This window comes from Chelon labrosus (genome assembly GCF_963514085.1).
Source record: "Chelon labrosus genome assembly, chromosome: 7".
Taxonomy (NCBI): domain Eukaryota; kingdom Metazoa; phylum Chordata; class Actinopteri; order Mugiliformes; family Mugilidae; genus Chelon; species Chelon labrosus.
This window is the reverse complement of record NC_140343.1, coordinates 1,406,203-1,421,642: the sequence shown is the minus strand read 5'-3', so window position 1 is coordinate 1,421,642 and position 15,440 is coordinate 1,406,203. Positions and strand designations below refer to the sequence as shown.

Sequence of the window (15,440 nt, the reverse complement as noted above, 5' to 3'; positions counted from 1 at the left end):
AAATCAGAGCAGAGGAGGCCAAGAAATACAAGGGCGGGGTTTTAAAAATAATCAATTTTGAGATTCAAAACGATCTGATATAAAATCCTCAACGCCTCTTAATGAAAATACACGCAACGCCATTTCCTGAGTTCTCAGCCTGGTCCCTAGCCTGGTGTAGACGGACTCAGTTCTTATCAGAGTCTGGTAACTCCCCATCTAGATTTTATTATGATCTGTGTTTCAGCCAATATCGACAGATCTGCGGCAACGGATGTCCCGGAGTATAATCGGTTCCCAACGGAGGGGATCCAGACCACATTTCCACCACAACAAAACTGTGAGCTGGAGAAATTAGTCTGGATTCCCATAATGCAACTCAGACTACTCAGCCAGCAAAATCAACAGAGCCTGCATCAGCTGAGGTCAGAGGTCGCCCGTGACTTCTGATCTACCTGCTGAAAGCGAAACGGCCCACACTGAACGTATTCGTCCTGCCACTGCTCCTCCATCTCTGCCAGCTCCGCCTCCAGCTCCTGCTCCGAACACCGGATCACCACCTCCGGTATAGTCTGGTGTTGATACAGCTCACAGTCTGCTGCCCCTCCACAGGGCGACCTCAGCGGGACGGGCAGGGGCAAACTGTCTTTGACCAGAACTGGGAGCTTGCTGCCCCTTCGAGGCTTCACTGGCCGGTACTCCCAACCCCGCAGGAGGCTCAGCGTCATCTCCAGACCAGAGAGGGAGCTCTCATTTGGAGCGTCCCTTATCGCTGCAACCTCCTCTTGCTCGGTGTCGTCCCTCTCTTTATTGTTTGCAGGAAGGCAGACGTCAGCCACTGTGGCGTTAAGAGACTCCACAGATGATGTGGGGCTGGTACTCCTCCGGTCACACAAGGTCTTATCAGTCTCAATCCCAGCTGAAGCAGACTCAATGGTTGTAGCCTCGGATACCTCAGAGACTTTGGGTGGGTCCTCAACCACCAGAGTGGTGGTTGAGTAGCGGGTGGATGGACCACAGGATGTGCTCCGGCGCCCAATCCTTCTGGGCACCTTGCACACCGCCTCATAGTCAGAGTCGGCGACACGGAGCGCTGCACATCCCCTGCACCGCCTCGGCTTCTGGCCAGAGTGGGAGTCAGCCGCTGTGCACTGGTGGTGGTGGTGGTGGTGTTGGGAGTGTTGGTCCAAGGCGGGGTCGTCCTTATCGGCCCAGGACTCGTACACAGAGTAAGCCAGATCGTCCTGGATCATATCCGAGTACCTGACGTCCTGCAGCGCTGACAGATCCACCACAGGAGAGTCCTCAGACACGACTCCAGAGCTGGGCAGCGCCAGGCTGCAGTCCTGGGCGTTGTTCTTCCGGTACAGGCCTCCGATGCACTGCCTCAACCGCTCTTTCTCCAGCAGCAGCTTGTGGAGGCGCTCCAGGGACAGCGCCTCGACCCGGGCGATCACCGTGTCGAAGCGGTACATGCGGTCCAGCATGAAGGCGCACTTGGAGCAGGCGAACTCGCCGCGGCCGTCCCGGGTCAGCTCGCGGCCCAGGGCGTGGGACAGCAGCACCTGCAGGTTGAGCTTGGCCGCCGGGTGGAAGATCCACCGGCGCTGGTTGCCGCAGAGCTCGCGGGCGCAGATCCTGCAGGCCTCCTTCATCTTCACCACATCCAGCATCACAACGACGTCTACTGATGGTGCAGAGAAGGCGTGGCGGCTTCTTGACTGCTGGGTGGAGGTTTGTAGACTTTAGAGAGTCGAATGCACTGATTCTAAAAGTCTTCAGTTTCAGTGCATTTGAAGAAACCGATAGGCTGGAGATCCTGTGATGCTTGAAGGCTCCAACCAGACACTAAATGGACCTTAAGGACCTTTTTTGTGCACAGAGAAGATCTTTTTAATGTCTGCTCCTTAGTGGCCAAAGGCACTGATTTTAAAAGTCTCAAGTCAGTTTCAACTTTAAATTTAAGTACAGGTTAAATGTTCTCGTGCTCCAACCAGCCACCACGTGCCCTGGGGATCTATTTGTGTCCAGAGAGCAGGTTTTCTGACGTCTGTTGCTTTGCGGTCAGAGGAAATGAAAGTGAAGATGGAGATGATGAAGCTGCTGCAGCATCACGATGACACGACACGAGATTCGCCCGCAGAGCGGATGTTGAGTGGATCCGTCCTCCGTGGCTCTCGGTTCCTCTTCCTCTGGTCGCTGAAGAGCAGACGTGTCCTTTCACTTCTTCCTCCTCGGCTGTAAATCAGTTTCTCTGCTGCTGCTGCTCTTGTCGTTGTTTAAACCAGTGACGTCTCTTCACATGACAGCATCTCCCCGCTGCAGCAAACCGACACGAACACGGAAAAAATGAGAGCGTAAAAAGACAACGCGGATCCTTCCTCGTCGACGGTCTGGATGTCTGTAGATTCACCGGCTCCTGTCCGCGTCTCGGGCCGGCTCTCCGACCACCGGCAGCGGCTTCACGAGCGGAGGAGGAGGGAGGGAGGATGGAGGGAGGATGGAGGAGAAGCTGTCAGACTTCCAGCCGCTTTCACAACGACACAACGGTGACAGACAACCAAGATCGTGTGTGAGCAAAGAGGAGGTCTCACTCCGCAGCCGGAAGTAGTACCGTCTGCAGAAATTGGGTTTTGATTATCCCAGAATAAGATTTATTCTTCTTGAGGAAATTTTCAATAACAAATTAAATCCAGCAAAGACAAATAACAAAACCATATTGACTGCAATTCTTTTTAATTATTATTTTTTTTATTATTTTTAAATTAACTGTTTATTTGGTTAATACCCAACAGCAGTGCCAGTAAAAATGTGATAATTATAATTTTATAATAATTTTATTTTTGTCCGAAATGACGTAATTTCAGTTTATCATCGTGTCAGTCAAAGAACAACATAAATTAAATTAAATTAAATTAAAAGTGATAAATAATCAACTATATATATATATTTTTTTTTTACAATTATATTTTATATATTATATTTATTTATTGCCAAAAAAATATTTGGCTACCAGAATAGTTGTTGATTAATTTTATTTCAATTGACTAATCAGATATATTTTTGCTTCTATCTATTCATCCGTTCTCTTATAAATTTTCTCTACATCTCAAAACTTGGATTTGACGATAAAATTGACGATTTGATTTAAAATTCATTTAAAAAAACAAAAAAACAAACAAATAAAAACATTAGTCGTGATTTTGTCGAACATCAGACTCAGAGCTGCTCATCTTTTTTTCTCCGTCCCTGATAACTGTGTAGGAGTGGGACCTCTTGCGGCTGCCTGGACTGAACCATTTACAGGAAACAAGGGGGGTCACCTCAATATCCTGACTGTCTCTATTTAAAGACAAGAAAAACAAACCTCTTCGCTGAACCTAAATTAATTGTTTCCCTTCAGTAAAGATCTGATTGAAAATATATTAGAAAAATAATGAATAGTAGTTTTGAGTTCTGAAAAGTGGAACATTCTGATAGAAATATGAGCATGTGAACATTCTAAATCAAATATAATAATGTATAGCTGGCACTTGTTATTGTTGCTGTTATTATTAATGATGCAAAAAACTAATAAACAAAAGTTTAATTTAGTAATTTTCCCATTTTATAAAGTCATTTATGCATTGCTTCATCATTTTGATGACGTCAATACACAAGTTGACGTTTGGATCCTTAAGGATTTGAATCTTAAAACAAAATCACATCTACACAATTGATAAATGTTGCTCTTCCTCAATTTTTCAATATTATATTTGTGTATTTGTTTATTCAGAAAAATAAGCTGCTAAAGGCCTCTCTCTCATTGGCTGATGTTAATGTTGATGAATCCACTGAACAACCATGGTGTGATGGACAAAGACACTGCTCTCCAAGAAGAACATTTCTAAACATCATGTGGACAAGACAGAAGACTATTGGGACAATGTTTAGTGGACAGATGAGACCAAAGTAGAATAGTTTGGTTTAAATGAGATGAAACAACACTGCATCATTCCAGCATCAGAACCTCATCCCTCCATCAAACATGGGGGTGCTAATGTCCTGGTTTGGGCCTGTTCTGCTGCATCTGGACCAGGACGGCTTGTCCTCATTGATGGACCAATGAATTCTGAATTCTAGCAGTGAACTCTAAAAGAAAATGTCAGGACATCTGTCCATGAGCTGAATGTGAAGAGAAACTGGGTCATGCAGCAAGACAACGAGAACCAAGAACACAAGTGGTTCTACAAAAGAACGGTTAAAGAAGAACAAGATGAATGTTTAGGAACGGCCAAGTCAAAGTCCTGACCTCAATCCAATAGAAATGTTGTGGAAGGACCTGAAGCAAGCAGTTGATGTGAGGAAACCCACCAACATCTCAGAACTGAAGTGGTTCTGTTCTGAGGAATGGGCTAAAATTCCTCCAAGCTGCTGTAGACCACTGATCAGCTGTTACCAGAAACATTTAGTTACAAGGAGGTCACAGCAGATACTGGAAACAAGGCTTCATATATGAACTAATGGAACTAATACACACATAGTCTAATATTTGTGTTTCTTTGTGTTCTCTTTGTCCACTTTCAGGACTTGTGTGGAAACCTTTAAGCGTCTCTGTCTGTGGTTGAACTGTTAAAAGCGTCTCTGTGTGTTTTAGGTTCATTAAACTCTCTACATTGTCAGTGTGGAATGAGTTCATGTGTTTCCCAGGGGCCCTTCACATGAATGTCACACATACTAAAAGAGAGGGAGGAGGGGGGAGGTAGAGGGGGGAGGCCGCTCTCATTTCTCTGGAATTAGTGTCAGTGAGTCACATGACGCTTTAATCAAGCTTTGGGACGGCGTTCGTAAAAAGCTGACCTCACTTCTAGGACCTTTTCTCCCACGGACTCACAGATACATGAATCTCCATCCGTCTTTCACTATCACAGCAGCCCGGATGAGTTGTTGATTCAACTGCTCTCTGGTGTGATTTGGCCTCGGCCCCATGTGCGTTTGTCACCCTACAAATGGCCCCTGGAGACACCACCACCACACGCCGATCGGCCGGAATGAGTCACGCAATCAAAAATCAATTAATCCTAATCAGAGACAAGTGCCAAACGCCGCCGACAGGCCGCGCCCGCCGCCATTCATTTGTCTCAGAGTGGCAGAAATACCAAAAGTGTGACGGCGCAGAATGAAGGCCGAGGTGTGTGCGGGGCCTTGCTCTCCTCTCCAACGTCTTTGCTTCGCCGAGTAAACAACAGATTCACGCCACACTTTAATCATCCTTCGCCGTGTCAGACTCTGTAATCAGAGCTGGCGTCAGGGAGGAAACCGGAGGCTAAATTAGACGCCGCTGCACGAGAGAGATGATTCTCTGTCCACTGATGCTAATATTGGAAGCAGGGGGGACGTGAGGACAGCAGCGGTCAATGCTGATGGGACAGATCACTGAGTGCATCCCTCTGGGTGCAGCAGCAACAAGTCTGCTGCTCTGAGGCTCCGGTGCACGGGATTAAAAAATGTAAATACTCAATCCAGAGAGTGGAATTAAAGATTTATATCTGTGTTTGTTTCAAGGTAAAGTCTTGCAGGAAATACACAAATACACAATCTGAGCTTTTAGTTTGATCCTCTAGTGGTGTTTTAATCATCATCCCTCTGAGATGATGAAGTTTGAAGATAAATACGTTATAAAATCAAGTTTAATGGTCTCAGGAAGAGTGAAGGACTCTTTGACCTCCTGTCCTCTAGGAGGCGACACAGCTCCATAAAAACACACCACCAGACTACTGAACAGTGTCTTCTCCAGAAGTCGTCAAGTCCCTCAAAAACCGATAAAACCACCTGAATATGTTGAATTTCTTGTGAATTATATTTAATATTTATTATGGTCGTACTCTGTCTGTGAATGGTTCCTGTTTTATTCTTCTTAAAAGCAGCTGTGATGAGAAATTTGAAATTTCATGCAATGATGATAAAGTGCCTACCTATTCAATTATGTTTTTTGAAAAATAATCTATTAACTCCATTGTTAAAGTCCCGTTTCAATAACTCAAAAATGTAAAATGCACTTAAGCTTGAAAAATTTAGAAATGTATTTAACACTCATTAGAGATGTGAGAACCCACGGTGTGACTTTTCATTCTTTTTGCAGCATGTTTAAAAAGTAAAAGAAGAAATCAGCAAAAACAGTAAAAATAGGGAATAATAATAGGGAAATAAAAGCAGCAGTAGATGGAAAACCACACAGTGACGACGTGTCACAGTAAATATCCACAATTAAAACAAATCCTCGTTCATAATCTGCTCCATTTTAAATGAAATCTAAAGCATTTAAATATAAAACCTGCAAAATAACTAAAGCTGCCAGGAAATGTAAAAGATGGAGAAAGTGTCACTAACACTGTGTGATCAGTGTAGGTCAGGATACACTGGGTGGAGCTACAACTCAGATCAGCCTTAACTTTATGACCACCTTCCTAATATTGTGCAGGTCTCCCTTGTGGTGACTCATCAGAGAATGGACATGGGCCTTCTGAGGGTGTCCTGTTGTTAGTGGGGGGCCTTTGAGGGGAGGGGCCTCTGTGGATCATCCCACAGATACTTGATCAGTTTGGGATCTAGTGAATTTGGAGGCCAGGTCAACACCTTGTGCTGTTCTTCATGTTTTTTTTTTTAGTTGTTCCTAAAGTGTTTTTGTGTGTGTGTCTGTGTCAGGCTGCATCCTGCTGGGGATGGCTGCTGCCATCAAGGAGTGTCATTGCTATGGGGTGGGGGTGCCTGGTCTGGTCTAGGTGGGTGCTACATGTCTAAGTAACATCCACACCAATGAATGCCAGGTCCAGAAGTTTCCCAGCAGAGCACTGAACTGTCACAAAATGGTTTAAATGTTACTCACTTCCCCTGTCAGTGGTCATAATGTTGTGGCTGATCGGTGTGTGTTGCTGTGAGAGCAGATGATTATCAGAATATACATGAGCAACATGTCTGTGCTGTCATCCACAGTTTATCCCAGAAACAAAGCTGAAACTTGTTTCTTGGAGACGTTTCCTCCAGGTCTTCAGTTCTTAGAGGTGGTGGTGGTGGTGGTGGTGGTGTTAGTGGGTGGGGGGGCTGAGAGTTTTAATATAAACATCTGTGGGTGGCGTCCATCAGAAACTCTCACGACTAGGGAGTCAGTTCAGTGCAGTGAGGAATGAAGAGAAACAAAACGACTCTTTCATAAACTCTTTCAGAGACAGATCTTCAGGAAACGATTCAGACGTTCACCTACAACGACTTTAACCCAGAGAAGACAGATTGTTTGATGGAGGAGTGAAGGAAGAGCCCTCAGTTTACAAAACAATCTCAACATCTGTCTGAGTATGTGATCATTAGTAGACTCCAGTCATGTGAGTTTCTGATGGACACAGATGTTCCTGTTTAACTCAACAGGACCAGCTCCTCATCAGGCTTTTACAACTGAAGACTCTTCAAGAAACACCTTCAACAAACTCTACCAGTTCACTTTGTTTCATCCTGTTTCTTGTAAAACACGCTGCAGCTGCAGAACGTTTTTCTTACCTGCATCTGTGCGTGAACTCTGCGATCATCCTGACTCTGCAGAGAAAGAAGAAGACTCAGATTACATCAAGAAACATCAAGAACGTTCTTCTCTGACTCTAGGATCACAAAATAATAATAATAAATGAAGATGCACTGACAAACCACCACCTACTGTACCCAGACTGTACCCAGACTGTACCCAGACTGTACCCAGACTGTACCCAGACTGTACCCAGACTGTACCCAGACGTTTATTTTGATATCAGTGCTGCTTCACGTGATGTAGATGTTGTGTTTGCCAACGTTCCACTGACCCACATGTAGATCTATAAAAACCTGTCTGGGGTCTGAGCCACAACACTTATTATAGAGCGATGGGATACGGGGGAGGATGAGGGGAGGATGAGGGTGAGGATGAGGGTGAGGGGAGATAAACTAAAAATTATTTAATATTCTGCTACTTATTCAAAGCCACAACTTGTGTGGATTATTTTAAAAACTGTAGAATGACAGAACCGTGCAGGATCACCAGTAATAAATAAATAAATAAATAAATATAACTAATGATTAATATGTGACTGGTCATCTTTTTCTAATCTAATTAAACTACTTTTTTAAAATATCTTAAAATATGCATGAATTTATTCCTTGTTCATGAAAGTTTTAGATATTTATATGTGATTTTTTGATTTGACCTAAAGTTACAGAGGTACTGAGTCCTGACTGCTTTCTGAGAGTTTTAGGGTCGTAATGAATCTGCATCGTGGCCCCTCGGGAGGTTATTTGGGGGCCGTGCATCATTTGCTGGGACTGGGGTTTATTAATACAGGAGGAGATGATAGGGGTGGTGGGAGGAGGGGGTCACATACCTCAGCTTGTGGTCCTGCGCTCTTCAGAGAAGAGGAAAGGTTTTGAACTTTGACCTCGAGCTCTTCGACCCGAAGGCCCAGAAAATGTTTCTGCTGTGTTAACTGCTCGATCGTCCTGAGAGAGAGAGGGAGAGAGAGAGAGAGAGAGGTTAAACAATACATTTAATTAACTAAATAAAATAAAATTAGAATACATTAAAACTAATATATATAAAGTATAATAAAATAGAGTCAAATGCAAAATAAAAAGAAAAAAAATAGTTAAATTAAGCAATAAAATAAAAATAAAAATAAATAAAAATAAATAAAAATAAATAAAAATAAATAAAATAAAAATAAAAATAAATAAAATAAAAATAAATAAAATAAAATAGGAATACATTAAAACTAATATATATGAAGTATAATAAAATAGAGTCAAATACAAAATAAAAAAATTATAAAAATAAAAATAAAATAGGAATACATTAAAACTAATATATATGAAGTATAATAAAATAGAGCCAAATACAAAATAAAATGAAAAAATAGTTAAATTAAACAATAAAATAAAGATAAAAATAATAATAAATAAAATAAAAATAAATAAAATAAAACAGGAATACATTAAAACTAATATATATAAAGTATAATTAAATAGAGTCAAATACAAAAAAAAAATAAAAAATAAAAAATAAAATAAAATAAAATAAAATAAAATAAAATAAAATAAAATAAAATAAAATAAAATAAAATAAAATATCTGACAAAGTGTCCAAAAGCAAAACATGTTTAATTCCTAATAAGAAATGTGTGATTTTATTCTGAAGGCGGTTATGAGGAAGTCTGTCTGATTGTGAAGCTTAGTGTAGATCTGAGCCCATACAGTCTACCTGTCTTTGTCAGTCAGTCCACATGAGCCTCGGCTCTCCTCCATCATCTCCTCCATCCTCTCCACCCTCTCCCTCTCCAGGGCCAGGCAGCGCTGGGCCTCAGAGTCCGCCAGCGAGGCCATCCGCTCGGCCTCTTCTCGGGCCAGCTCAGCCTCCTGGACACAGCAGGGAACAACCTTGACCCAAACGTCTTCTACGGCTCGTTGTGTTGTATTTTGTGTTTCCGTGTGTGAGTGTTCACCTCTTGCAGCAGCTGGACTTTGGTCTCCAGCAGCTCCTGCATGTGGCTGATTTCCTGCTGCCGCTCCCCCAGGCGTCGCTGCAGCTCGGCTTCATTCTGGTTGGACAGGCTCTCTGCTGTTGATCTGGAGGAATCAGCAGAGGTAGAGGTTTAGAAACATCATCTAGAGGCGACAGTTTGATTAAAGAGAAACCTTAAATCTGTGAATAATGCTAGTGTGAGATCAGATGGATGGATTTTATTTCATCAGGTCGTTTCTCCTTTTACTCGTGATTTATTCACGTGAGATCAGGGATCATCAGTATAAGGAGACGTTTGGAGAAGTTTAAACCAGAGTTTGTTCCTCATAAATAAACAAATAAACCTTTCTTTTATAATTCCTTGTAATTAGATAAAGTAGAAGAGTGAATTTAGACGTTTAAATCAGAGGGAACAGAGAGGGAACAGTGTGCCGACGTCCTGTGAAGGATTCCAGTCTGTCGCTGCTCCACCACTTCAACAGCCAGAAGGTCACGCTCAGCGTTTCCTCCTCTCATCTGTCACCTCTGTTAATAGCTCCAGTGATAAACCGTGAGCCAGAGAGTTTATTTATGAACCAGCAGGGCACCCAGAGCCACTCCAACATTTACTCTGTCACCCCTTTCCTTCATTATTTGGACTGAGCTGCCCGGCCTGATTAAACTAATCACAAATGGTGTCGTTCCCACATCCATCTGTCAGGACGATCATTGGTCAAATAAATGATCTGGACATTTTTTTTAGCACCATTTTCTTTTCCTTTTTTTTATTTTTTACGTCCACCTGATAAATGTTGGTTCTCTCTCCTTATTTAAACTCAGCTCCAGAGAAAAATAACTGGCTCTACAAACCTGCCACGTGTTCCTTCACCAGACAGGTTCATGTTTAGTGTGCTACCATGCTAATATTTGCTGCTAGCATGCTAATGTTTGCTGCTAGCATGCTAATATTTGCTATCAGACATGAAGCACAAAGTACAGTTCTGCAGGTTTTACGAAAATAATTTCTCAATGAAACAGTCAGGCTTATTGTGTGGCTAAATATTATTATATGAATGCTTGTTAACAAAGTTAAAGCAATAAAATAAAAAAATATATACTAAAGTAAAATTATGTCATTCTTTTTCTGATGGATTTGTAAAGTCCAATATTGTATTTTATTTTATTTTATAAATTAAATAATAATATAAAAATAAATAAGAAATAAATAATATATTTTTTATTTTATAAATTAAATAATAATTTAAAGAATATAAAAATAAATAATAAATAAATGATATTTTTTATTTTATAAATTAAATAATAATATAAAAATTAATAAATAATATTTTTTATTTTATAAATCAAATCATAATATAAACATAAATTATAAATAAATAAAATTTATATTTTATAAATTAAATAATAATATAAAAACAAATTATAAATGACTAATAAAAAATAAAATAAAATAAACAAGACTTATAATTCAGTTTAAAGTCTTGACAGATTATTAATTAGCAAAAGAAGGACTAATAATTAAGTCTGTTCCAGTTATTCGCCTCCACTTGTGCTTCCTTGCATATAAAGATGGATGAGAGCAGTTATGAAGCTCAGTGCGGCGTCTCTGGCCGTCGCCATCTTGGCTCTCCTCCTAACTCCCAGCTAGTTCATAAATAGTCAAAGAGGTGGAGCCTAAGCAGCCTTCATATACACCACAAATCACATTTAAGTTGAGGACACAAACATGACTCCAGTGAGATGAGCATGTTGCTCCGTTTCAGTTAGCTAAATGGCTAAATGCTAAGCTCAGTGTGGCGTCTCTGGCCGTCGCCATCTTGGCAGTGCCTGACTCCAGCTAACTCTCAGCTGATTCGAAGCATATTCAACAATGCTAAAGGAGGTGGAGCAGGAGTAGAGAGTCAGAGTCAGTCAATCCTGCAGAGCTTTAAGCTTTGATATCATAAACTCTCCCGTACAGTCGTCACGAACGGAGGAACTAGGAACGTCTACTTGGAGCTCTGCATCTAGTGAACTATTAAACAGTCGTCTGAGGTTTGTGGTCTGGTTGTGTGTCATTGTTCTGTTTGTTGATTTGTCAGACAGTAAAGAGTAGCTGAAGAAAACTGAGACAGACAGCTGGTCTCATAAACAGGTGCTGCAGCTCACATAGTTCCCGACTCAGCAACACAACACAACCACCAGCCCTCTGCCCTTTACGTGCCCCACTGCCCCCCCTCCCTCCTTCAAAACAAACCCTCCCCGTCCCCCGTCCCCCGTCCCAGAACACAGTCCCACTTCATCCTGCTGAGAGGCGTTCCCGTGCTGAGTCCGTTCGTGGCATTCCTCAGAGCTTAGCCGGTGTTGTGATAGCGAGGTGAAGCTACAGACCGGACGGCTCGCGTCGTGTGTCCTGAGGGCTGAGGGGCTTCTGGGAAAGAACCCAACTACTGATGAAAGGAGTGTTGTTGTGCTTCCTGTGCAGCACCACTGTCTGGACATTTGTAGGTGAATGTGTTTGATGAGACCGTTCAGGAGACGTCCAGTGATTGGTTGAGGAGAAATAAAGACGTCAGATACTCACAGGGCTTGGTCCAAATGCTGCTGCTTCTCCTCCAGGTCCTTTTTCAGACTCTCAACTTCGACTTTCAGCTCAATGTTCTGCAGGAAAAGACAGAGATGCACATCAACTACAATCTGATTCATGTCTAATGACGTCTGAGACAAAAACCTAAAACAACATTAGATTAGAGAAATAAAACGTTTGCACAACGATAGCAAATGCTGTTTCTCAAGCCTGAAAGTATCTGGTTATTAAATATATAATAAATGAATATTTTTACAGGTTTATTCAGTTCTGCAAAAACAAGAGATTCACATGTGGCTCTGAGTGTTTCAACAAGACAGATGAATAATACTGATGGAAAACTGAGGTCTGAAAACATAATGAAACCACAGCTTATTAATTCATTAATTGATTGATTATATCACCAGATATTCTGAATGAGTTCAGTTTGATTCAGTCATGCTGTTCTGGTTAAGGCTTTAACACTGATGCTAACTGTGCTAGTTTATCGTTTTTCTGCAGAAATAAATCTGTTGGACGATGAAGCATCATAATTAAAACACATAATTAACCTTTAGTTCAGTCTAGAATATCTGCATCATGAAATGCTTTAGAGAAATACTCTAAACTCACTGCATTAGTCTTTAATTATGACGTAGAGTAGATTTTAAAGTAAAGTAGAAGACGTCTCAGTGTAGAAAACACATGTAAATGAATATTTTATTATTTGAAACCCACACACGTCCACGAGCAGAGAAACTGTTCCTCTGTTCAGATGAAGTTCTGATCAGAGTCTCACGTGCTGTCCCATATCTCTGGAAGTTCGTTGGTCTATAAATAGTTTATCAGGGATTTGAACACCTGCTGCAGAGTCCCCTCTCCTTCCTCCCCCCCAACCCTGCACCCAGCAACACCTCCACTTTTATCCTCTGGCTCTGAAAGCAGCTAGGAACTGGACCGGGCCGCCTGAGAGCTGGCTGAGCGCTGGCTGCTCGCGTGCAGGTATCTGAGGATCTGATTTAGTTTTAGTGCACATCAACCAGAGCTCAGATTACTGACACACTGACACACAACACGGCTGCTGCTGTTTATACTGCAGAGCTGGGCTCCATGCATACTGTACTACATGTACACATACATACAGTACTGTACACGTGAGGTCAAAGCAGCGCTATGAAGGCATGCAAACAGCAGCAAACATAATGTGGGTCACACGGGGGTCTATGGATGGAAAACAGGTCAGACGTTCGCTGCAGGGGAGGGGGGTTACAACAGATATCCTCTCTGCAGACACGTTACAAACTTCATTGTTCTATAATTGAACCTATTTTTAGTTTCTCCTGCAGGTTTAACTTTAAACTTGTTGAGTTTATCTTTTGCAGCACTGAGTGTAGATCACAGTGAACTGAGGGTTTCTGGGGGTAAAAGTCTTTAAAAACAGATTTTATGACAAACATAACAATAATAATGAACCAATCATTCTTGTAAAATACAGTGTGTACAGTATGAGGCTTTTCATTGCCGTAGCTAGTTGATGTTTGGTGGCCAAACTGGGGGTCGGGGACCTGACAAAGACCAAACATTAACGGCGTTGAGCTGAAAGTGTTTAAATGAAACAACGAGGGGAAATGTTTTTCTTTGACAGAGCTCAGAGACGACTGGAACATGACAACCTGCACACTGGCTCGTTATAACGGCTCATACTGGATCATTATTATGAGGTTTTATGTTCAATCTTTATTTATAAGTAGCAGCTCATGTTGTTAGAGAAACGTGGTGGAATAAAAATAAAAATATTTTCATTATTTGTGTTAAAGAAGACGTGAAAAATATAAAAATTTAAAATGCACATGAGTGAATGTCCTCAGTTTAGGAGTCTACCAAAAGATAAATCAACTACTGAGCAAATAAATGAGTAAAACGATGTTTTGTTGTTGCAGCCTTATAATGAACCAGTCTGATAATACCTCTCATGTATAATCTGTTAGTTTAGATTTTAAAATCTAGCCGATGCATGTGGCGTTATTTGATTGCTAACATGGATTCATCAGTGTGTACAGTAAGAAGCCAATATATTATATTTAATATTAAACCTTTATTTGACAAACTAGAAACTGTTGGAAAAGGTTAGAAAGAGGTAAAATCTGAATGAAAACACATCTACTAGTAAATGAAGTCAGTTCCTCTCTGTTCATGCTGCTCTCACAGAGACAGCTGCAGTCTCTCTGAGCGTCTGACTGACAGCTTGAATGAACCACCGTCAGTACGAGTTACTGTCAAACAGAAACCTGCAGCTCTGCAGCTCTGCAGCAACAACTCCACCACCACGCAGCGTGCATGCAGACACAGAGGCCTTGTACTGACTCACCCTCCTGTGAACGTCGTCGCTGCTCTCCTCAAACTTCTGCTGGATCTTCTCCTCCAGGAAGTAGATCCGCAGCTTCAGGCTGAAGTTCTCCTTCTTCAGGTCGTTCAGGTGCTGCGAGATGGTGCGACAGCCACGGAAACCAGAGTTAGACATGGCAACAGACGGCGGCTCTGTGACGGGGGGCACGGCAGCCCCCCATTCAGAACGACATAGTACGTGGAACGACAGGGCTGGAGACAGAAGATTCAAAGTATCCAGCTCTCTGCTCCGTCACACATCAACACACTGCACATGAGCTCCTCTCTGAGAGGGTTTGATACAGGAGGGTCAGGGATGGCACTCAGGCATGCAGCAGGGGGTGATGGGAGCTGGGAGCTGGGAGGGGGGGCGAGGGGAAGTTTCCTTTTTTACCACGGGGAAGACATGCCAAGAATCTGAGACAGGAGAGAGAGTGTGTTGATGTGAGCTGAGCTGCTGCAGAAACCTCTTAACGTTCAGACGTGTGACTGTGCACCAGTCCTGGTGAGTTTCTACTGAAATCAGTCACGTCCTCATTAAAACAATAAAACACTCTGACTAATCACCTCCACTGGACGAACCTAAACTTTATAAAACCTCAAACATGGAGGCTGCAGACAGAAATTACTAAAATGCTCCTCTCAGGACACGAGTGCATCGTTGAACTGACGCTAAAGACGAAGAAGACGACGTCAAAGCTGCTGAAAACACAGATAAAAGAAGCAGCCCTCTAATAACGTGATAAGATGGAGTCCTCTGGGGGACAACTGTGGGTGGGGGAGTCTCCTTTTACCGACTGAACAGAAGCTTCAGCTGAGTGGGACTCACAGCTGCTTTGAGCATAATAATAGATTTACTATCAATACGTTATTTAGAGGTTTGAAAAGCTGCAGAAACTCTGGTTAAATGTAAAGTAGATGCATAAAACAAATAAACTTCACCTGCAACAGAAAACTAAACTAAACATTTTTCAGGAATAAACTAAACAGGAATTTAAACCTGCTCATATTTGAGTGTTT

At 42.0% G+C, this 15,440-nt stretch overlaps 1 protein-coding gene across 1 annotated transcript in view; it reads right to left on the bottom strand.

The window, feature by feature from the left end:
- The window catches only part of pde4dip (phosphodiesterase 4D interacting protein), a 35,439-nt gene extending 33,749 nt beyond the window's left edge, over positions 1-1,690 (bottom strand). The window contains exon 1 of the mRNA XM_084548657.1: positions 435-1,690. Within this exon, the coding sequence (XP_084404783.1) occupies positions 435-1,652 (1,218 nt within the window). The 5' untranslated portion in view covers positions 1,653-1,690. The remainder of the gene's footprint in view (positions 1-434) is intronic.
- Between the last annotated feature and the right edge of the window lie 13,750 nt (positions 1,691-15,440).